Source organism: Fistularia commersonii, chromosome 5, assembly GCF_037954325.1.
Source record: "Fistularia commersonii isolate RoL2024-O1a breed Wild chromosome 5, RoL_Fcom_v1.0, whole genome shotgun sequence".
NCBI lineage: Eukaryota > Metazoa > Chordata > Actinopteri > Syngnathiformes > Fistulariidae > Fistularia > Fistularia commersonii.
Genome location: NC_141288.1, coordinates 13,826,694 through 13,849,512, shown reverse-complemented (window position 1 = coordinate 13,849,512; position 22,819 = coordinate 13,826,694). Strand labels below are relative to the sequence as shown.

At 40.7% G+C, this 22,819-nt stretch overlaps 2 protein-coding genes across 5 annotated transcripts; both read left to right on the top strand.

Annotated features, from left to right (window-relative positions):
• The first annotated feature begins 1,071 nt into the window (after positions 1-1,071).
• Positions 1,072-8,747, top strand: hcfc2 (host cell factor C2). 3 transcript variants are annotated; one of them, XM_086146935.1, is made up of 17 exons: positions 1,072-1,272; positions 1,983-2,131; positions 2,222-2,382; positions 2,624-2,826; positions 2,966-3,050; positions 3,145-3,248; positions 3,515-3,742; positions 3,834-4,034; positions 4,177-4,238; positions 4,421-4,535; positions 5,584-5,640; positions 5,721-5,776; positions 5,872-6,006; positions 6,527-6,724; positions 6,844-7,141; positions 7,223-7,292; positions 7,843-8,747. In XM_086146935.1, exons 1-17 carry the CDS (start codon positions 1,107-1,109, stop codon positions 7,850-7,852), a joined length of 2,298 nt encoding a protein of 765 aa, XP_086003061.1. In that variant the 5' UTR covers positions 1,072-1,106; the 3' UTR covers positions 7,853-8,747. The 3 variants fall into 3 exon arrangements, with proteins under 3 accessions (XP_086003061.1, XP_086003062.1, XP_086003063.1); XM_086146936.1 differs by lacking the exon at positions 7,223-7,292; XM_086146937.1 differs by lacking the exons at positions 4,177-4,238; positions 4,421-4,535.
• Positions 8,748-8,898: 151 nt separating this feature from the next.
• On the top strand, positions 8,899-22,704 carry cep83 (centrosomal protein 83). Of its 2 annotated transcripts, none has more exons than XM_086146934.1 (16): positions 8,899-9,016; positions 10,396-10,602; positions 10,751-10,901; positions 11,569-11,661; positions 13,818-13,949; positions 14,074-14,325; positions 14,505-14,636; positions 15,584-15,698; positions 15,801-15,945; positions 16,143-16,292; positions 16,854-16,929; positions 17,044-17,198; positions 17,303-17,432; positions 18,471-18,574; positions 18,764-18,953; positions 19,265-22,704. In XM_086146934.1, the coding sequence occupies exons 2-16, from the start codon at positions 10,403-10,405 to the stop codon at positions 19,421-19,423; spliced, it is 2,184 nt and encodes a 727-aa protein (XP_086003060.1). In that variant the 5' UTR covers positions 8,899-9,016; positions 10,396-10,402; the 3' UTR covers positions 19,424-22,704. The 2 variants fall into 2 exon arrangements, with proteins under 2 accessions (XP_086003060.1, XP_086003059.1); XM_086146933.1 differs by having other exon boundaries at positions 17,041-17,198.
• Positions 22,705-22,819: the final 115 nt, after the last annotated feature.

Here is a 22,819-nt window from a genome sequence, read left to right as displayed (position 1 = left end):
GGCTTCAGAAAAGGAAGTCGGGACGCGCAGACGGACAACCGGCGCACTTCCTCTGGCGCAGTATTCCCCGTCTATGTAAACACGCGTCCGCGTGCGCGCGCACACGCAAGAGCACGAATTTCCCATAAACACCCCCCCACCCCCTTCTCTCTCTCTCTCACACACACACACGCACACACACACATACACACACACAGTCTTTGCGATCATTTTGAAATGCGGCCAAACTTTTGATTCCACGTTTTTTTTTTGGTTTCTTTCCGGCCTTTTCCGTTGGAATCACGGTCCCACACTTATCCCGAAGAAGAAGACATCTAAAGCCCTCGTGTAAGAAAAAAAAAAAACACTTGTGAAGCAAAGTTCACCAAGATGATTTCCACTGGGTAAATGAATGACAATGATATCACATTACCGACGTGGGAAGTTGTAAATATATGATCATAGGTTTTTGTTACGGTGATGTAATTTATGGTGACATCTGAAACAAGGTGGATTCGTCGTTGTGTCGTGATGCGGAGAGAAAATTGTGTCATTAATGCCCTCTTACATTGAAATAAAAAAATGGTGTCTTCAGAATGGGACAACAAGGATGCCGATGCTCGGTGCCTGTCTCTCCGTGGATGCAGTCTGATCTCAAAGAGCATGGTAGTAAAGGGAAGTGAAGAAATAAAATCAAAAATAACGTTCTTATCGTGACTATTAATTCTTTAAATGTCCTGTTGTCCCCGATCTCTCCATCAGAACAGCGACAGCTGACTTTCGAGTGAACACGGTATTACAACTGTGTTAAGATACCTTTGCGTATTCATAGATTTGATCATTTGGTGGTCATAGTAAACATTTTCCAACAATTTCAATCAGACATTTTATATTGTATGTCCATATGAGGAGTTTATTCGGAGTAAATGAACACACGGTTGTCTGTCACTTTCTTGGGTCAATGGTTCCGCCAGTTTCCTCCAAAAGGTCGGTACTTGTAAAATGTGACAGAGTGGGATGTCTTTTAAATTCAACATCGCAGCAGGAAGTACAGCGCTTCATCTGAACCGCCCACATCTTTGATACGTCAACAGCGCCAAATTTCAGGTTCCCGGACGACGGGGAAAATGATCACCGACACCACAGAAACCCAATGGAGGAAAGTGCATTCTGTCACCGGTGTGATACCGCGGTCGAGACATGGACACCGGGCGGTGGCGATTCGGGAGCTGATTATTGTTTTTGGGGGTGGAAACGAAGGGATAGCAGAGGACCTCCATGTTTACAACACTGGTAAGCTAGCATTAGCTAGATGCTAGCTAGCGGGTTAGCGGCTAATGTTTTTAGCATGTACGGCAGAGGAAAAAGCTCAACAAAGCTATCAAGCCAATGAATTTCGCCCTTTATTTCAAGGCTACCTTAAAATCTAGATTCACTTTGCTCACATTCATTGTTTTGTTTTCTTCAAAAATCCTTGAATGTAATGTTCCTTGATCTGAGCCACTGATGCTAATGTTAGCTGCAGTCAGATTTTTGAACGGTTCCAAGCTATATCGGTAACACAAAGTTCTTGTAAAAAAGAACAAGTCGTATATTTGCTTTGTCTATCGCAGCTGCTCAATCACAGGTTAACGCATTGTTGCATTTTAACCTTAAACTTGCAACAAAGCAATATGTGAGTTGCAAACACTGACATCAGAGAATAAGAATAAGAACAACTTTATTAATCCCGAAGGAAATTGCAGTAATTGAACTGATTTTTGAACTGATAATTGAACTGATTTATAAAATAATATAATCCTTTAATGCCCCCGAGCCAGGGAAATAATTTTGCGACAGCAGCCAAATTGAACATACAAGAAATAACAAAAAAGGTACACACAGTATAAAGCAAACAAGCAAAAAACGAGAACAATGAAATAACACATATACAAACACATACAATGAAGAAATATGAATGGACCTGTGTTCTAATAAACTGGCTGACCTCCAACCATTTGCAGTTTCGAAGCAGTGGTTTCTGCCCGCTGTGAGGGGTGACATCCCACCTGGCTGCGCTGCCCATGGCTTGGTCTGTGAGGGCACTCGAATTTTAGTCTTCGGTGGCATGGTGGAGTTTGGCAAATACACCAACCACCTCTATGAACTTCAGGTAACACTTCCCCATTTCCTTCTTGATGATTCTAATATTTAATACTTTAGAATCATGTTCAGAGCTCACCTTTGTTCTCCTGTGACTCAGGCTAGTCGCTGGCTGTGGAAAAAGCTGAAGCCAAGAGCACCCCGGAATGGTCTGCCTCCGTGCCCTCGGATTGCACACAGCTTCACTCTTTTGGGCAACAAGTGTTACCTGTTTGGAGGGTTGGCCAATGATAGTGAAGATCCTAATGGCAATATCCCAAGGTATTGTGCCAATAGTGTTGTATATTCTAAATAATTTACTTCGGCTTCTCAGACATTTTTATATATGGTGGATGACAGATTGGTTATGAAATAGCTTCATCTCTGTTCGACCATGTTGTTGTGTGTGTTTGTTTGTGTGTTTGTTTGTTTGAGGCTTATTTATGAAGCTTGTTTTGATAAGGCTCATATGGACTCTTGGACCTCTACAGTTTTTTTGATTGATGAGTTACTACCACCTCAGGTACATGGATGATCTCTATGAGCTGGAGTTGCAGTCAGTATCAGGGGCAAGAGGCTGGAGCATTCCAGACACTAAAGGTGGGGGTCCATCTGCACGGGAATCCCACACAGCAGTTGCCTACAGTGGCCTTGGCTCCCCAAAGCTGTACATCTTTGGAGGGATGCGAGGTTGCCGATTAAATGACCTTTGGCAGCTTGACCTCGGTAAAATTTTAGTTTTCTTTGATTTAATGTATTGCCCTTGCAAGTGTCTGAAAGGCCCCTGTTGCGGCAAGCATACTTGTATTTATTTTCTCTTTTGTTTCTATTTAACACGGAGTGTTCTCATATACCCCTCCCTTAGACTCAATGGTTTGGTCCATGCCTGAAACCAGGGGCTCCTCACCCCTCCCCAGAAGCCTTCATTCTGCCAATGTCATTGGGAACAAGTAAGCAATCCGAAGTGAGGAATCTTGTTTTCACTGAATATCCAGTTTGTGGACAACACCTCGACAAGTCACTCTGTATCTTTCCGTTTTTCAGGATGTACATTTTTGGAGGCTGGATTCCTGTTCCTGAGTCTGCCAAATCTAATCCTACAGGAACTGAATGGATCTGCACAAACTCATTGAGTGTGCTCAACTTTGGTCAGTACTTCTGACTTTAAACATCCAAGTGTAGCAAAACAATTGAAAGTAAAACTTAATGATTTCTTGTTATTGTCCTCCAGGGGACCAAGCATGCTGGCTGTCTTTCACCCATATGTTAATTCCTTGTTTTAACAACTGTTTTACTGGCACAATGTAACCCACTATTCTCTACTTTTATACCTAGAATGAGACTTGAATGAGTGGCACCTCTTTCCATTGTTCTGAGTGCAATGAGTTCACAGCTTCTTTTTTTCCTGTCTTAGACACAATGAGCTGGCAGAACATAGGCACGGAGCAGGATGATGTTATATCCCAGCTGCAGAGTCCAGGATTCCTGAGTGACGATCAGTACGCCTGTCGACCCAGAGGGAGGGCAGGCCACTGTGCGACCACTATTGGATCCAGACTTTACATGTGGAGTGGCCGCGATGGCTACCGTAAAGCCTGGAACTACCAGGTCTGCTGCAAAGACTTCTGGTACCTAGAAACAGGTACGAACATGAGAGATATTTGAACACAGGGCAATGAGGATATGTTTTGCAAATACAGTCATTCAATAATGTTTCTGTCCGTTGCTCTAAGACCAACCAGGAACCCCGGAGGCAGTAATGCTTATTAAATCTACTATCAGCATGCTCCATGTGGCATGGCGCCCTCTGGCAGCAGCAGACTGCTACATCCTTCAAATTCAGCCTGTTTGTCCCGTAGCCACCAATCCCCCAGCCAACCAGGTCAATCCGATGGAAACAGATAGACCGGGGGAGAAAGATAAAGGTGGTGCAGGTAAGCCGGAGAAAGTTGATATTAAGCTCTATCTGCTGAGGGTAATACATTAAAATAAAGGCAACTAAATGCGGTAGTTTCTGTAATTGCCCCAGTGACACTACAAAGCATGATAGGATATTTAAAAAGTATATTTTCTCAGGTGTCCAGTCCTATCAACTTCAAGTTGAAACCACCACTAAAAATGAAGAGAAGACAGCTCAGGTAGAAAATTGTCAATATACTTAAATCTGAACAAAGCAGCACATCATCCATTGAGATGGTTTTATGGTGCATCCATATTGAGCACAATTAAATCTATTTTGTCTACACCTAGGTCAACGGCAGTCGAGCCATCCATTATAAATAATTCATTCTTTTGCTTCAAATTCTGGTCTGAATTTTAGGATGATTCAACACAGCTGGGAAATCCAGTAAAATCACCCAGTGGCTCAACAATTCCTCAAGCAGACAGAAGATATAGTGTTGGGAAAGAGGAGAACTCACACACTAAATGCTGCAGTAAGTCTTTGTGCTAACTTGCACAGGATGAAGTTTCAATTGATTTTTTTAAATTTTAGTTTTCTATGACGAAACTGATTTTTTTTAATGAAATTCTTAATTGATTTAAATATAGCTCAGTGTCAGCTTTTGAAATCTGAACAATTAACTTAGAGGAATTACTATGTGCTTCAAAGAAAAACACACTCTTGTTCATATTATTTTCAAGCTTTATATAGTTGATCCACTTAGTTGTGGTTTCACATCAGTGTTATCATTGCAACAAAGACTTTGGTCAAATGTCTTGTCAGTGTATTGGGAACCCTCCACAGAGGAGCAATTCTTCTATTGTTTGTCATAAGACACCCTAATAAATGTTATTTAATCTCAGAGACAGAATAAGACAAGTGCCTCACATCTTTTTACATATCTTGCTAATATGAAGGAGACAAACTTATTTTGATATGATGATATGATCATCTGATTCATATCACAATTGTGGCTGTTGTGATTGACAGCTGTGAACAAAGAACATGCATGATGCCACTTGCAATATTTGTAGTTACAGATATTTTCTCGCTTCTCAAGTGATTCTACAGCTTCTCTTGGTGTGAGTCGCCTGATAAATCAATCTGTATTTTCGGGTTATTTGCTTTCTCCCCATCCATGCAGTCCATGTGGAATCAGGAGCCCATATGGTCCAACTCACTTGCAGCTCTCATGAGCTGCAAAAGCAGCTGAACAAATGTACTGCATCCAATTTCATAGGAAGTCCCTTTTGAAAGAAAAAAAAATCAATGTGCTTTGTTTGTTATCTTTTGATAATCAAATCGGTTTTTACTGCTGTGAACTTAAAACGTCACTTTTTTTAATAAATTGATTTTTTTGTTTTTATTTATGTTTTCTCTCCCCTGCACCATAAGGTACCATGATTGTGTCTTTTCAGTACAGCCGTTGAGTCTGAGGGTTCTCATCATAACAACCTTTCAACTATCTTTTGAATCAGGAATCTGTTAGTCCGCTTTGATCTTCTGACCTGTTGCTACCTGAATGTGTGTTTTTGTTGTAGTTCATGGACAAGAAACATTAAAGTTGACGGTCAGCAGCTCTGCTCCACACCGTCCAGGTAACAACAATATTCAGATGTTGGCAGTCACGCTGCAAAAGCACCAGGTTTAGTTTGTTGATTGTCCTTTATCTTTACAGAATTCCAGACTGTGACAGCTGACAAGGCCACACATTTCTACGCCCACACTCATGAGGTCAGACAGGGGAATTTATCAATGCCTTTTAGTTGTTATGAAGTGGCTTTTAGTTTTTTAGTTTGAAGCCTAACTATTAATGTCATATTCTACAGATTCCAAACCCAACAGTGTGGTTTGACGTTGGTGTGTTCAAATCCCTCTATTCTGAGGTGAGCCATTACTTTCTGCCTGCTGACAACGACCAAATGACCACAGCTATGGGCAGCCGAGGCCTGAACACAAAAGAGGTAAAGTTCTACGAAGGTGCCTGCCCATTCTTTGGTGACAAGTTTCCCTGGCATTTCAAGCACAGGCAAAATGTGAGAGTGAGTGAGTGAGTGAGTGAGTGAGTGAGTGAGTGAGTGAGTGAGTGAGTGAGTGAGTGAGTGAGTGAGTGAGTGAGTGAGTGAGTGAGTGAGTGAGTGAGTGAGTGAGTGAGTGAGATAAACATTATACGACGATGGATATTAAGTAATGTGATGAATAAGAATGATCTGTCCTTTGACAACAATGGATGAAAAGACCAGACCTATAGTGCTATGTCTATGAACTATACTGTGACATGTTTGATTTATTTGTTGCATATTATTCATGATTGAATGTTTAATTGAACAATATTATGTATTCATATGGGAAAAAAATCTGAATACTATAATATTGTTTTTTGACAAGATGTCAGTCACACTTGTTCTACATTACTTGCTGCAGGCAAAAAAAATTAACACACTGATTGAAATATCTCCTGTCCTTTCTTTGCTTTCCCATTAGACCTTTCCCCAAAGGAAACTGCCAAGCCCTCATGACTACCAGGACAGAGAGAAGAGGGAGTTGGCTCCTGGTCAGACATACCGGTTTAGAGTTGCAGGTATCAACTGCTTTGGCTATGGAGACTTCAGCCCAGTGAGCGAGTTCAAAACATGCCAGCCTGGCTTCCCTGGAGCACCCTCTGCTGTCAAAATTTCTAAGGTAATGAAGCAAAAAAGAAACAAAAAAATTAACAAATGGGTCTCAGAAACTGCAGATTTATTAAAAGGTATGTTCTCGTAATGCTCTCTGGTCATTATACGTTTATTACTGGTCAACAGGCTAATGACTCAGTCCATATTACATGGGAGGCTCCCTGCTCTCCTTCCGGACGCATCCTGGAATATTCCATGTATATGGCAGTGAAAAAGAGCCGCTCAACCAGTTCAGAGCGCCCTGGTCCAATGGCATTCGTTCGGATCTATCGCGGCACGAAGATGGCGTGTTCGGTCAGCTCCTCCAGCATGGAAAATGCCCACATTGACTGCTCAGCCTCCAATCGACCAGCTGTCGTCTTCCGCATCGCGGCCAAGAACGAGCAGGGCTACGGCCCAGCAACACAGATCCGCTGGATTCAAGGTGGGCAGATGAGAAAATGTTGAAGCCAGACAGGTTCATTCATTTCCATATCCACCTGATTCAACCTGTTTTTCTCTCAAGATCCCATAAAAATTAGATCTACATCAAAGGATGACTGCTACGCCGATTTTGACCAGGATGCTGCCGACAAGTAATGAGGTTTATCTGGGCCGAAGGCTATATGAATGTCACAGCAGAAAACTTTTCCAAAATTAATGTTAAAGTTCTCTACTTACATATAGAAAATTTGTTGGCAAATCACAAAATGTTATTGTTTTAGATAATCACTCTCTGATTTCTATCATCTCTTGGACATTCCTTGGAGAATTGTATTACACTTCCAGCTGACTTATTTTTGCTGATATTTTGAAATTTTAATGCATATTTTTAAGAGATTCTTCACAAAATTTTAAGAAAATGGTACTGATACATAGCTAAATATGTGACTGTATGCCAATCTATGTATGGCATGCTCCCATGATTCTTTTTTTTTAATTACAATTTTATGATGAAATCAATGGGAAAAAAATCCAAAGGAAGTATTTTTAGCAAAGGAAAAACTTCACAATACAGTCAAGTTAGATGACATTTTAGACATACTGAATAGACATATTGCCTGGCCCAAGATTGATCACAGTTATTTTTCTTGTCTCGTTGCTTTTTTACTAAAGATCTCCCTTGTTTTCTCCTCTTTCTTGCAGCTCTAGCTGAAAGTCCTGGACCAATCTGTTTTGAGAAAGGCAGGATATATTCAACAAGTCAGACCACAGTTGTATGATATTGCCTAGATAGAGTGTTAATTTATTTTTGTATGTATTTAAATATTCCCTTGTGTATATATATAGAAACATTTTGACAAGATGTTTGCCCAGTGTCCCATTACTTTTTTGCTTAAATGATTTGTCAAACAAGTGTGTTGTGCATATGATTTAAAGATCATTTAGGAAGGTTGATGGTGCCTTACAATTATTTACCACCTGACACTTTAAAAGCTGCAGTTTGGTATTTAATACAAACTAATATTTTTCAGGGTGACATGACTTGTGTTTTTATTTTTTTTTTATTTTTCTGCAAGGACCACTTATTTAATTCTCTTGACATTGTGAGAATATTAATTATAAGGGGACCACTATGATGTATCGTTTTTAAGTAGTCTGTGATTCAGAATAATTGATTTGAAGATCTTTATTTTCATGTCATTCTTCACAGATGGCTAATTAATAGCATTTTCATTTTCCGTTACACCTCTGTATCCCTTGGTTCATTTTGTTGTCTTTCTTCACCTGTCATTAGGTTGGTAATTTTAGTTTTTAGTGTGTTCTCATTCTTGTCAAGAATCCAGTTGAAGGAAAAACTCAGTTGTAAGTTGTAACCAGTTCGCACTAAAGGAGCACAACATATCTGAATGACTTCAATGGATTAAAACTACAAAAAATACTAGTAGCGTGTCATTTTGCAAGAACCTTGTCATTTAGTTTGATAGTCTATAGAACCTCCCCATTATTTCAGGGCTCTCACTTTTATCAATCACTTGAAACACTGCAGTGATGATATTTACTGTTGAGATGGAAGTCAACAGTTTATGTACGATTTTAGCGACAATAAAAGTGTGCAGAAATATCGTAAGCTTTGCGTAAACTGACCATACAAACGTCATTTGAAGCCAAATATAAAGTCTTATGTTTTATGATCAGAAATTAAATAAGGGAAAACCAATGACTGAGTTAAAGGCGTGACATTCAGCCATATGCTCGACGCGAAGATATTCCCATGATCCCACTCTTTGTAGTTTCCTACTTGGCTAGCTAGCCGTAGGCCGACGGTTAGCGTAGCCGATGGAAATAACACGAGAAATTAGCGACGGTGGATCTCGAAGTAAGCATCCCGTGGCAGCAAATGTGATATCGTTAGTCGTGATTATTTTGTGTGTTCGAAAGACGTTTCACTTAACTTCCTGCTGGCTTTAGCATTAGGAAGTTAAAGGCTGCTATGGATCGAATGCTACTATGGCTATTACGATAGCTAAGTTACTGGACGCGAAATTTACACTTTGTTTTGTCTGTTGGTAGGAGTTCGGCATCATTGAATTGTGTGTATTTGCTGTTGCTTATTCTAAATCCTACTGATCCCTTTCTACCTCTTTGTGTTGTCGCTGCTTTGCTGATAATATTTTACGTGTCCGATAATGTAAGTGCTACTATATTTAGCTAGCCAAAGACCATCACTGCAGTGGGACATTGAGCGGGTTATTTGAAAACAGCCTACTGTCATTTTGGGTTGATGTCTCACTATGAGCCCAGTCATCACCGTTTACATGAATATTTCGTAAAAGCGGACCGCAGTTTAGACTCGTATTAACATTTAATTGTTAAACCGTAACAAGACTCAGCGTGCAAATACGAATCGTAAATCAAAATGTAAGAATAATAAGAATAAGAACAACTTTATTTATCCCGAAGGAAATTGTTGTGCCAGAGTTTCAAGTAAAACATGACAATAATAGATAATAGTAGGAAGGAGGGAGAATAAGAAATACAAATAAAATATAAAGTGTCAAAGATTAGGCTATAAAGTGTTTTAAAGTCTTAAAAAGTACAAAGATTTGAATATTCCCTTCGGCTGAAGGAAGAGTAATTAAAAAGTCTGATAGCCTCAGGTAGGAAAGACCTGTGGCGTTCAGTGGAGCTCCTTGGTGGTATCAATCTACGACTGAAAGAGCATGTACATGTAACAGAGTACATGTACATGTAACATGTACTTGACGTTGACTATCTCCAAAGTAGAGCAAGAAAACCAGAATCATTGTGATTCCAGCATACGTTGTTTTTTTGTTTTTATTCATGCAAGTGATTTGAGTCAAGAATGTGTCCCCTACTGAAAGGTCAGATCTTGACTAGCTCAAGCGGTTTTGGCAATCACTCTTGACTCCTGTATCCACAACACAACCAGGAGCGAAGCAATCACTTGAGGCTGATTCACAGCCTCGTCCTGACTGCCATCAGCTTGTGATTAAGTAGCTGGGGACATGTAGCTTGTCATGGCCACCATGGAGACTGACTGACAACAAATGCAGGCTCCCTTATTTTAAGCACTGCATCAACTTGATTAAGAGCATTGCGAGTCCTTGTGACACCCAAGAGCACTGCTAGGGGGAGGGTGCGGTGAAATTTTCTTTATTAGGCACAGACACTGCAAGTCGTTTGCTTGATTTACCCAGGATCCTTGCGTCTTGTGTCTGCATGTTTCTCTTGCAGAGGTGAGATGACCTCCTCCACCCTCCGACAGCCCGCTCCCCTCATCCTGAGCATGGAGCCCCGGACAGGGTCTTCTGCGGCGATGCTGGGGTTGTCAGCCGGGCTGGACGGCGCTGAGATAGAGCTGCAGAAAATGCTGATTGATGAGAGAAAGAAGTGCGAAAATCACAGAAGCAATTACCAGACGCTAAAGGCTGAACATGCCAGGTACTTTTAAATCTGATTCAATGTCACTTTCTAAAAGTGAGGAGTCTAATTTGCACTGTGTAGCACTATTAAGTTCCTTTTTTAACAAATCCTCAACTAATTTGTGTTTAAAGGTAAGTGTCAGCCATTATACTGCAATTCTTTCCAGCTTGCAGGATGAATTCACACACTCTCAGAACGAACTGAAGCGCTTGTTGAATGACAAACAGACCCAGCAAGAGAAGATGCAGCTGCTCTTAGCTGAGCTGCGAGGAGAGCTGCTGGACAAAACCAGGGACCTGGAGGAGCTCCGGCTGCAGGTAACGCACACTTGAGAAGGCAGGAGAGCCATCATATAACTTGCTTTCTCACTTTTATTTAAATGTTTCTTGAACTTAATTTTATTTACTTAATGCACAGTAATTCTCAAGATTCAATCTTGTAATTCTAAATGTATCCTGTCTTTGTGTTGTCACCTCTGAGAACGACAGTTACATTCAACCCTTTTCTCTTTGAAGCCACATACACAGTTGTGATGGACACTTCCCTTTCAGATCTTTTCAAATCTCTCCCCCATCCACCCCATCAGTACACTCAAGTTCTTTTTTTAAACATCAGACTTTTTTCCTGTCCATTTAGCCACTATGCACTCTTGAATTATGCACTCTTCTGTCAGCTCATCCGGGTGTACTTTTAGATTATTTGTTAATGCTGACATGGAAAATTCAGCTCTGCATTTAAAACCATTCCGTTGTGAGCTCATATAAAAGTCAGGCATCTCTTGTCCATGAGACTTCTAATAGTAATATTCAGGAGAAAGTGTTTTCCTTTGCTCACTGAAAAACATTAGTGGCCAAAGAACAGCAACCTAATAGCAGCAGAGATACATTTTCTTTTGCTTTGGATGAGAATATATTTTTTTTCTATTAAGTTTTGAGTCATTTGGTTTTCTGTAAAACAGTTTTCCTGTGTGTTTGTATTGGCCAGGTGATGACTCCACAACGACTTGAGTTGCTTAGAGCTCAGGTACAGCAGGACATGGAGGCGCCAGTCAGAGAGCGCTTTAACAAACTGGAAGAGGTCAGTCTCTCTTTTGCATCTTGTACAATCTGGCCATGAGGGGGATGCTGTGTTCATTAATGTGAGCTTTAAAATACATAGATGTATAAACCCCGATTTCAATGAAGTTGGGACATTGTGTAAAATGTAAATAAAAACAGAATACAACGTTTTGCAAAAAAAATTCAACCTCTATTCAGTTAAATACACTCCAACGACAATATATTTAATGCTCAAACTGAGAAAAGTTAATGTTTTTTTTTTTTTTGCAAATCGTCACTGATTTTCAACTTGATGCTTGTAACTCATTCTGAAGAGGGAAAGGACCACCCAGATTGTTGTCAGTGCAAAGTTTAAAAGTCAGTGCCCATGGCATGGGGAACTTGCACATCTGTGAAGACACTATTAATGGTGTCCTGATTAATGATGATTAAGATACATACAGGTTTTGGAAGAACATATGCTGCCATCCAAGCAGTGTTTTTTTCAGGGATGCCTCTGCTTATTTCAGCAAGACAATGCCAAGCCACATTCTGCACGCATAACAACAGCATGGCTTAGTAGTAAAGGAGTGCGGATATTGGACTGGCCTGCCTGCAGACCACACTTACCTCCATTGAAAATGTGTGGAGCATTATAAAGTGCAAAATAGGATAACGGAGAACCTAGACTGTTGAGCACCTGAAGTTGTACATAAAACAAGAATGGGAAAAAAGTCCACTTACAAAGCCTAAACAATTAGTGTACTCAGTTCCAACATGCTTTTTGAGTGTTTGTAAATGGAAAAATTATGTAACACTGTGGTAAAAGTGAGTGAATATTTACAGAAATACATTAAATTTTATCAGTTTCAACATTAAATTCAACCGAATATTTGTTGAAAATGATTTGCAAATCATTGTATTCCATTTTTATGTATGTTTTACACAAGGTCCCAGCTTCATTGGAATTGGGGTTTGTTGGAATGATAAGCTTGTTGTTTAACATGAAATTTCACAAAAGTACAAGCTGACAATGTCTTGAAACTATAGGATGGCTTTTAATTTATTTTGGGAGCTGTGACAAGAGGCTTTTGTTTCTGAAATGCAACTTTTACAAAAAATGCTAAATTAAATTGGAAAAAAAAATGAATAATTTGTTGCTGTAAATTGCTGATGTTTCCTTCATATGTCCATAATCAGCCAAATACAAAAATTAAAAAATCTGGAAAATGTTCATTTTCTGTTCATAATTCTTCTTCTCCTTTCGGCTTTTCCCTTCAGGGGCCACCATAGTGATTAACCCTTCTCCAATCACCCTATTCTCTGTGTCCTCCTCTCTCACACCAACTACCTTCATATCCTCTCTCACTAATCTTCTCTTTGGTCTTCCTCAAGAAATGCTGCCTGGCAGCTCCAATTCCAGCATCCGTCTACCAATATATTCACTATCCCTCCTCTGTACATGACCGAACCATCTCAGTCTAGCTTCTCTGATCTTCTCTAAGAAACATTTAACATATGCTGTTCCTCTGATAGACTCATTCCTGATCCTATCCATCCTGGTCACTCCCAAAGAGAACTGTAGCGTCTTCATCTGTGCAACCTCGAGCCCTGCCTCCTGTCTTTTCGTCATTGCAACTGTTTGCCTCATGTCTTTTCATCATTGTAATTGTTATTTTCTGTTCATAATCAACTCAGTTAATGTGCATGTCTCTTGTGAAATATAGTTGTTAAATCCTACTTGTAGCAGTAATAATAATAATGAAAATAATTTGTCCTTTATTAATCCCTTGTGGGGAAATTCGTTCTCCGCAGTTAACCCATCATGCATGAACCATTAGCAATAGGCCAGCATCCACCAATGCCAGGACAGCAGTTAGGGGTTCAGTGTTGTGCCCAACAACACTTCCACACACTCGGAGGAGCCGGGAATCGGACTGTGAATGTTCCGTTCCAAAGACGATTGCTCTACCTCCTGCGACAGCCCTCCCCCCAGTACACTGCCTTTCATCAGCTGCTGACATCAGTGGGCAATCTATTGCCCATCACTAAAGATTAGCTTTATCACTTATTAAAACATGGAAAAATCCGTGATCTGTGACGAATCATAGTTTTGTCTACTTGAGTTCTCCTTTTCTCATCTTCCCTCTTGTTCCTCACTGATTTGCACTAATTATCCACTCGTGGCTTTTGAAGGAGGCAGAGAAGTACAGATCTGAGTACAACAAGCTGCGGTATGAACACACTTTCCTCAAGTCCCAGTTTGACCACCAGAGGGAGGAACATGCTCGAGTCCTGGAGGAACACAGGATACGCTATGAGGCCGAGGTAGGAGGTGTTAGTCCTATCTGACAATCTCATGCTGCCTAAAAACCTGAAGAATTTACTGTCATTGATATTGTTACATCTCAAGTATAACTATTTTAAATATTTTCCTGTTCCATGTTGTCAGATCTCTCATTTACAGAGGGACAAGGAAGAGCTGATGGTCCAGTACCAGGGTACAGACCCAATGCGCGATGTCAAACGTGTCGAAGCTCTACTAAGAGAGAAAGCTCAACTCCACCTGCGGCTGAAGGGTCTGGAGGCGGAGGTGGCCGAGCTGCGAGCCCAGAAAGAAAACTCGGGCCAGCAGGCCGAGAATGTCCAGCGCATTCAGATCCGACAGCTGACAGAGTCTCAGGCTGCATTGAAGTCCCTGGAGGTGAGACGACCGCTGTTGATATTGATTCCTTCAGAAACAATTTTGTTGCTTTCACACAGCACTTGATGTCAGTAGTATTTTTGACCCTATTGGTGAACAGATGACTTTGAATTCCAGAGGATTTCAAACATGATTTTGACAAACAAACATTAATAAACATGAGTTTGTCAATGTGGCAGGCAGAGCGTCAGTCTCTTCGGCTCCAGTTAGAGCGGATGGAGAGGGAACTTCATCTCAGCCATGAGCAGAATGGCCAGATCACCGGACGGTTGCACAAAGCTGAGAGGGAGGTCAACTCCCTCACTAGTCAGGTACAATGCTTTCTTGTCCTACCCACCTGAGATGCAATGTTCCCGCTAAGCCGCGCATTTGTGCAATCGCGTACTGCTCCAGCGCTCTCCACTCACAGCAAAGCTGAACTGTAAATAAATTAAACACATTAATTTTTTTTACAGTTCAGCTTGGATTTTATTTCATGTGCATCATAGATTGCTGTGCGCGGAGAACTCTGGAGCAGTGTGCGATTGCGCAAGCACGCAGCTTAGGGGGGCACTGCTGAAATGTAAGAGATATTATGGAAGCTGTTTTTTTTACCTTCAAAGGCTATTTCAACCTAGCATTGGATTTAGCATCCCCTTTTTTCTACACTGATAGGTTGAATGACACTTTTTAGCCCACAGAACACCCTTTGGATTTTGCAAGACAACATCATTGCAGCTTGGCACTAAATAAATGAGAGGAATGTAAGAAGTCATTGTGTGATAGAAAGTTAATGAGATAGACTACTGGCCTGCTTAGACTTACTTCTAATGAGAGCAGTATTTGATGTACATTTCTTTAAAAACACATGCAACACAAGGCATCTGAACACTTGAATAAATAATAAAAAAAAAACAGGGTTATTGCAGTGATCTTTATTTCTCTGTGGAGTGTCAATTTTTCCTGCTTTTGTGTAACTTGGGGGGGGCATTAGATGTTGTCCAGTTAGTTCTGCAAGTTAACCAATAATACCAAAAGCCAGAGTTGGGATTAGAGATACACGTCATCTATTGGAGTTCCTGAAAAACTACAGCCTCTGCCCTCCTGTGCTTAGTGGGTCTGGTTATCACTTGAGTGGGTTACCCTACAACATCTTTTGCCAGTCTGATGTTAATTCCCCAACTCTAGGAACCAAGGAATGCAAATAGGGTGTACCCCAAATAGGTCATCTTTCAATATGATGGCATTTGATTTATTGTTTCCCTTTTGTGGTTCACAGATTGAGAGCCTAAAGCATTCACACAAGCTGGAGTTGGCAAAGATTAAACTGGAGTGTGCCCGCTCTAAAGGCGAGACTGAGAGGGAGAGAGACACCCTGCAGGGACATATTGATGGTATGGACAGACATTTTGGCAGAAACTTGTGTGTGTCATTAAATCTGCCTGGCTGTTAGACTGAGTGCGTATCGCACTCCCACAGTAAATTCTGTCTCTCAGGTCTACAGGCAGATGTGGAGGTGCTCAAGGCAGCAGTGGAGAGACACAAGGGTGTTCTTGTGGAGAAAGATCGGGAAATGGTCAGGAAGGTGCAATCTGCTCGTGAGGAGGAGTTCCGCAGAACAGCAGTGCTTCATGAGGAAAAGTGAGATCTATATTTTGTTTTGTTTTTGTACCTAAGTAAAGTGGTTTAGGATAAAGTCTTCTGTTTTCTTACTATTCTGCTCTTAAGTTTCCTGTTTTGTTTTGTTTTTTTCATAATAAGACACAAATCAATCTGCCCATGAACATAGTCCTAATGGAAACATATTTGATTATTGCTCTGTGTATTTTGTGTTTCAGGTTGGAGCTGGAGAACCGACTTGCATTGCTGGAACAGCAGAGGGCTCTCAAAGATGCTGATGATCAAGCCCAAAAAGAGGAATGGGAGGAGCGTCTCCGGCTTGCTCAGCAAGAGGAGGAATCAGTCTGCAGAGAGCTACAGAACCTCAGGTCAATGGCAAAGCTTTTTTTGTTTGTTTTTTCAATGAGAGTATTACAAACCTTTCCCAGTTTTTTTTTAGAGATAGATAATAGATTATTGACAGAAAATAGTTTCTAGATCTCTTAAATTGTACACATTTTACAATCACAGCTAATCAGATGACTTATGTGCTATGTGCTATGTCACCCTTCAAGAGCGATAAAGTTTAAAAGATGTTTAAATGTTTAGGCTGTTGAAAAGAATATTAAGAATGCAATAAATCACAGTGCCAGGTTTGTTCTCCACACCAATCACAGTTGTGTGATTAAAAGGTCTGTTGTTAGCTTGAGTCAGGAATGACTGTTGTTTTCCTTAGTCCGGCCCTTCACTGCTTTCTTAGTGACCTATGTGTTCAAACTTCTCAGGAGTTGGAAAGTGTTGAACCTAAATTATTATTAAAAATTATAAGGTGTTAGAATAAGGCGAATAATGAGGGGACAGGGCAGGGTAAGAAGATGGTGGAATGCTGTTTCTTTTTTTTTTTTGTTTGTTTTTAGTAAACTTGTCTCCTCTAAATTCTTGATTGTCAGAACCAAACTACAGCAGCAAAGTTCACATGTTGAAGAGTTACAGATGCAGAGAGCTGAGATTTCAGACATAAAGAAGGTAACCAATTCTAAACTCACTTGCCCTTTGTTTTTCATCACGACAAAGAGAAGAACCTAACACGTCTGCTTACATCGTATTTAGGTAACTTCTGTTTGTTTGACTCAACAGCAGAACCAGGAACTCAGTGTCCAGCTGGGGACGCTGTCACACTCGGAATCTGATTTAAAGAGTGTCAACCAGCGGCTTAGAGAAACTCTGGACAGAGTGAAGGAAGAACTTAGAACAGCCCGATCCCAGGCTGAGAGAAGCCAACATGATGCTGAGAGGTACCCTGACAGTGAGGTCCTACTCAAATTAGTCATTTTTGAGGATGTCACCATAACCTGAAGCATCTAAGGTTCTGAACCACTTTGTTTCCTTCCACTGTCAGACACTTGGAGACATGCCAGATTGAGTGGTTGGAGAAGAAACACAAGTTACAGGAGCGAGAAACTGAGCTGCAACAGAAATACACCCAGGCCAAAGAGAGAATGCAGAGGGCAGCTGCAGCTCAGAAAAAGGTATTGATTTTTAATTTGTGCATTTGTATTGATGAACCTTGCTTGAAGTAAATACAGAAATGGGATGCACATTTTCATATCCATATTTATCATCCAGATGGGAAAATACACGAGGTATTAGGATACAATATATAAATAGTTCATTTGTCTGACTTTACTCAATCTGAGGGTGTAAGTCTGGGTCTCACCATTAAAATGGAATCAGTCGGATATCCCAGACAGTCTTGAATCAGTGTTTCTTCCAGTATGACTAGCATATGCTTACAACACTGCCTTTAAGACAACATATTAAGCCTCCATCTGGTTAAGTTTAACATCCATTCCCGAAATTTCTCATGTTGTTAATTATGGAAGCAAACAGTGTTAGTGTCCCTGACATCTGAATTCAAAGGGATTAATGAAGGATAAATTGTTATTTAAAAGTTAACTCTTTTTTATTCATGAGTTCTTTTTCAACCTCTCATGCTTTCTGTCATTCTTGTCAGTCTTGTTGTGATTTGTGCTACCTTTTGATGTTGACAACTGCCTCTGTTTCCTCTCAGTGTTTCTTTTCCCCTTTTGCAATCAGATAATAATGCCCAAGTTGAACTTTCCTCACATCTTCAGGGGCATGTTTCACCAAATAGTCTTTAGTGATAACTGATGTGTAAGTAGCCCCAATTTATAAGAAGGTATCTATTTGAAGCTGAAACATTTTAATGTTTGACAATGCTTGGAATATGCTACTAATGTATGAGATATAGATGTTAATATATTCAAAAGTCCCATAAAAGTAATAAAGCTGTCTAACTTCAAACACAACCCACATCTTGACTCAAGCTGCTGCTCTACTAGGCTAGACTGCTAATATATCACATTTCCTTTCATATTATCTAGTATGGCCTGTGCATAGTATGGCCTGTGCATAATAAATAACTCACCATCATTAATCAAAACAATTTGGAAAAAAGAGCACTACAGGCAGTATATTTATCTTGATCGCTAAAATGAATCGAAGTGATTTGTTTGAAGCACTGGAACATATGTTTGTTTTTGTAGAGGAAAACAGTGACTGAGAATAAAGAGAAGAAACTGCAGGATAAAATCCAGTTGCTGGAGGCCAAGATAAAAGAGCTGGAACTGGAAGCTGCTGCAGCCAAGAAGTAAAGCATTTTTCTGTCTTAATTGCTTTTGGTATCAGCCTGTTGATTCAGACTGTGATATTCCTCCCCGTCATTCCTGTCAACCTGAAAACAGTACAGGGCAAACAGCCCAGATCCGCCCATCTGACAAAAATGTTACAGCCAGGGGGTCTGATACCGAACATGTAACTCAGATTTTTCGCCTTTCAGACGACCACCCAACTCAGAAGAGCAATCACAACTCAGTAGAAGGTTGAAGGAGCTACAAAGACGACATAATGAATTCCGGCGCCTCCTTCTTGGTGGCCAGGCGCCCTTTGGCCTCAGCACTGCACTCCTAACCTCCTCACCCACCCCATTCCACCTCCTTGGCTCCGAGGGACCACTATTCAATATACCGGTAAGAAAATTCACAGAGCCAAAGTACTTTTATTTGGATCCACTGATGATGATTGTTTATTGTGGGAGACAAAAGGCTGTTGGGTATGAGAATTACCTTCTACAATATATGATTCTGTAGTACATTTCACACAAAATCCCAAAAATATAACTTTTTAATTGGCTTTAGTAAAAATGCGAAACATTGGCTATATTTCTGAAAAGCGTCTATCTTGGTACAATCATTCCAAAAATTAATAGTTCTTGCTCGACTTTGACATAAACGTGATTGTTGTTATGCTTTGTGTTTCATGGTTCTTTTCTCATGTTCAGGAGGAGCAGCATCAAAAGGAGCTGTCTTTGTTGCGTCGCAGGCTTGAGGACCTGGAAAATGCCCAGCAGCAGCAGTTGGAGGAGCTGTCCTCTTTTGTGCAGAGGGACAGGGAGTTGACTCCTCAGCCGGACCTTCATCTCGGACTTGCGAGTAAATGAGAATATGAAACAGGGTTTTTGGAGAAAAGGTCATGTGAAAATGGCACCAAGTGCGTTTACATAAAATTGGAAAGATTATGGAGGATCTTTCCAGGTTGTGAATATAAGATATTATAGCACTTTTTTTAAAAGCTGACTGTCATGTCTCTCGGGTTTTTGGACTGAATATTCAGTGTTAACATTTTTCTAATAAAACAGAAAAGTCAATTTAAAGGGTAAGAACACTAAAGGCCATGTTATGTAAAACTGTCAGAATATTGTAATTAAACCCATACTTGATTTCTAGTTATGGCAGCAAAGACATAAACTTGATATTTGACCTCCTCGGCTTGGCGTGTTAATTTGGAAAGGATGTCATCCTATTCCCACTGGTCTGCAACAGAGGATGCTCTATACTGGCTAGGAACATCTCTCTTGAGTCCTTGGAGTGTACTTTCCCAAACATTTGAATCTTTGTTAGGATTGGATGTTCAGCTCCAGAAGCAGCTCCTCTCCCCCTCATTTCTCTTACATGATGATGTTGCTTCAATAGCTCAACAAAGTCATCATGTTAACTTGTTGGAACTCACCCTAAATATCCATTCCAGAACTCCAGAAGAACATAAATTAAAGTACATCAAATGTATGGATGTATTTCCTCCAACTTTGTAAGATGTAAAACCACTTTGGCTTATTTTGTTTTTTGAAAAACACCTATGACGTGAGATTGCAACAGAGACACCCTTCCACTCAGAATGCAACAAATGAAAGGGGGGTGACTCAAGATGAAAATGATCACTGGTAGCTATGAAACAATCGACATTGAGGATGATCAAAAAGTGCATCTTCTACTCCTTTTGGCTTTTCCTTTCAGGGGTCGCTACAGCGAATCAACCTTCTCCATCTCACCTTATTCTCTGTATCCTCTCAAACACCAACTATCTTCATGTCCTCTCTCACTACGTCCATAAACTTTGGTCTTCCTCAAGGCCTCCTGCCTGGCAGCTCTAATTCCAGCATCCATCTACCAATATATACACTATTCCTCCTCTGTACATGACCGAACCTCTCAGTCTGGCTTCCCTGACCTCTCCAAAACATCTAACCTATGTTGTTCCTCTAATAGACTCATTCCTGATCCTATCCATCCTGGTCACTCCCAAAGAGGACCGTAGCAGCCTCATCTCTGCGACCTCTAGCTCTGCCTCCTGTCTTTTCATCATTGTAACTGCTTCTTGGCCATACAGCATCGCTGGTCTCACCACTGTCTTGTACACCTTTCCTTTCATTCTGGCTGATAGTCTTTTTATTGCATAGTACCCCTGACACTTTTCTCTACCCATTCCAACCTGCTAAAACCTGTCTCTTCACCTCTTTTCCATACTCTCTCCTGCTCTGGACTGTTGACCCCAACTTCTTGACCTCCACTTCTTGTAGCCTCACCGTTCCACCTAGGTCCCTCAGTCTAGTTTCCACTACTCCTTCCATAACTTCATTGTATTGCTCATCCGCTTTTATCCCTCTATAGTTGCCACAGTACTGCACCTTATTCTTAAAAATGGGCACCATCACACTTTGTCTCCATTCCTCCCGCATCCTCTCACTCTCTAAAATCCTGTTGAATAGTCTAGTCAGAAACTCAATTGCTTCCTCTCCTAGACACCTCCACAGGTATATCACTAGAACCAACTGCCTTTCCACTCTTCATCCCCTTCAATGCTTTCCTTACTTCACTTTTACTAATCTCTGCTACTTTGTGGTCTACAATAGTCACCTATTCTATCCTTGCTTCTTTCATTTTTGTAATTTATCAGCTCTTCAAAGTGCTGTAGCGTTTTAGTCAGGGAAACACCCGGGTGACGGTAAATCGTCTGTTTAATAAGCAATAGCTGCTGTTGGCCACAGCCACACCACACAAGCCTGCAATACAACAAGCATCAACGTAAACACCAACATTTGTGACTCACTACAGTACTCTTTCCATCTTCCCATCACTCTTCTAGCATCTGTCAATACATTTCCCTCTGTTCTTCATCACCCGGACCTGCTGTAGATCCTTTCCATCTCTCTCTGTTTCGCCAACCTGTATAGATCATTCTCTCCCTCCTTACTGTCCAACTGAGCATACAAGTCCTTGTGCACCCCTTGTTTTGCCTTCGCTACATCTTTCTTAACCTTACGCTGTCTCTCCCTGTACTCCTGTCTGTTCTCCTCAGTCCTCTCAGTGTACCACTTCTTTGCTAATCGCTTTCTCTGTATACTCCTGCACTTCCTCTCTCCACCACCAAGTCCCCTAATCTACATTCCTTCCAGATGACACACCAAGTACTCTTCTACCTGTCTCCCTGATAACACTAGCTGCTGTTGTCCAATCATCTGGAAGCTCTCCCTGACCACCCAGAGCCTTTCTCAACTCCTCCCTGAAAGCCATAAAACGCTCCTCCTTTTCAGCTTCCACCACTTCGTGGATGCTTTCCTTCAACCTTCACCTGAGCGGGTCCATACAAAGGGGGGTGAAAGTACAACACATGGAATAATGCAATCTCACACCTTTCCTGAAGCACTGGAACTGAAATCGGATCCTTTGAAACAACAGAAGATAATATTTTTTAAACAGCTTCACAATAGATAGACTAAATCTAACCATTAATTTCCTCTTCACAAGCTTGGCAGGAGGGAACAATGCAATGAGATGTTTGAACCTGGAATTTCAGCTCACCTGTCACCAACTGAAGAAAGGTGAGATGGTGAGGGAGAGTTCAGCACCCGTCAAATGGAAACATAGATGTACATTCAGAACTGATTGATGGTTGGTAGCATCTGGAAGTAGCTAAGAAGAATAGGACCCAAATCCCGAGTTATAAATTAGTGCCTCGCCAGGATGCTCTTATTATAAGGCTAAAGGAAGTGTACCTCACTATTGGAGTCAAGGTGGAGAATTTGAGAGAAAAAAGCAACAAGAAAAAATAATCTCCACTAGATCTTTTTTACTGTGGCAATATGCATAAGTGCTTGATTGCAGTCTGTGATTGTTTGAACATCCGAGGGAAAAACAACTCACAGAGGAGATGTAGTTTTCTTTTTTTCCCTGTCGACATGTTGCCAATTCATCTGTATGTGTAAATATCTCTTCAAATATAAACTGTTGCTAATGGATGGTGAGTCAGAATGATGCTTTGTATATTTGTCTGGTTCAAATTATTAGAATTAGGACCAGAATAACTATTAGTCCCCGAGAGATAATTGGAAAAGCCCAGTGTTTACATATTACTGATTATACTTTTTTTTAATGCGTTTTATATTTGCACAGGACATCAGACAGCGCTACGGAGACCAGGGACAGACCTGGCTTCATATTAGAGTTTAAATTGTAGCGAATCACGAATGTTGGGGTTTATTTTGATGCTTGTTTTCTGT

Bases quoted from the DNA above. Each gene is read 5' to 3' on its own strand.
- hcfc2 (XM_086146935.1), top strand. From the start codon at position 1,107: ATGATCACCGACACCACAGAAACCCAATGGAGGAAAGTGCATTCTGTC. The intron at 2,383-2,623 runs GTATTGTGCCAA...CTACCACCTCAG, and splicing joins CCTAATGGCAATATCCCAAG to GTACATGGATGATCTCTATG. The intron at 4,035-4,176 runs GTAAGCCGGAGA...ATATTTTCTCAG, and splicing joins GAAAGATAAAGGTGGTGCAG to GTGTCCAGTCCTATCAACTT.
- cep83 (XM_086146933.1), top strand. From the start codon at position 10,403: ATGACCTCCTCCACCCTCCGACAGCCCGCTCCCCTCATCCTGAGCATG. The intron at 15,699-15,800 runs GTATGGACAGAC...TCTGTCTCTCAG, and splicing joins CCTGCAGGGACATATTGATG to GTCTACAGGCAGATGTGGAG. The intron at 16,293-16,853 runs GTCAATGGCAAA...CTTGATTGTCAG, and splicing joins AGAGAGCTACAGAACCTCAG to AACCAAACTACAGCAGCAAA.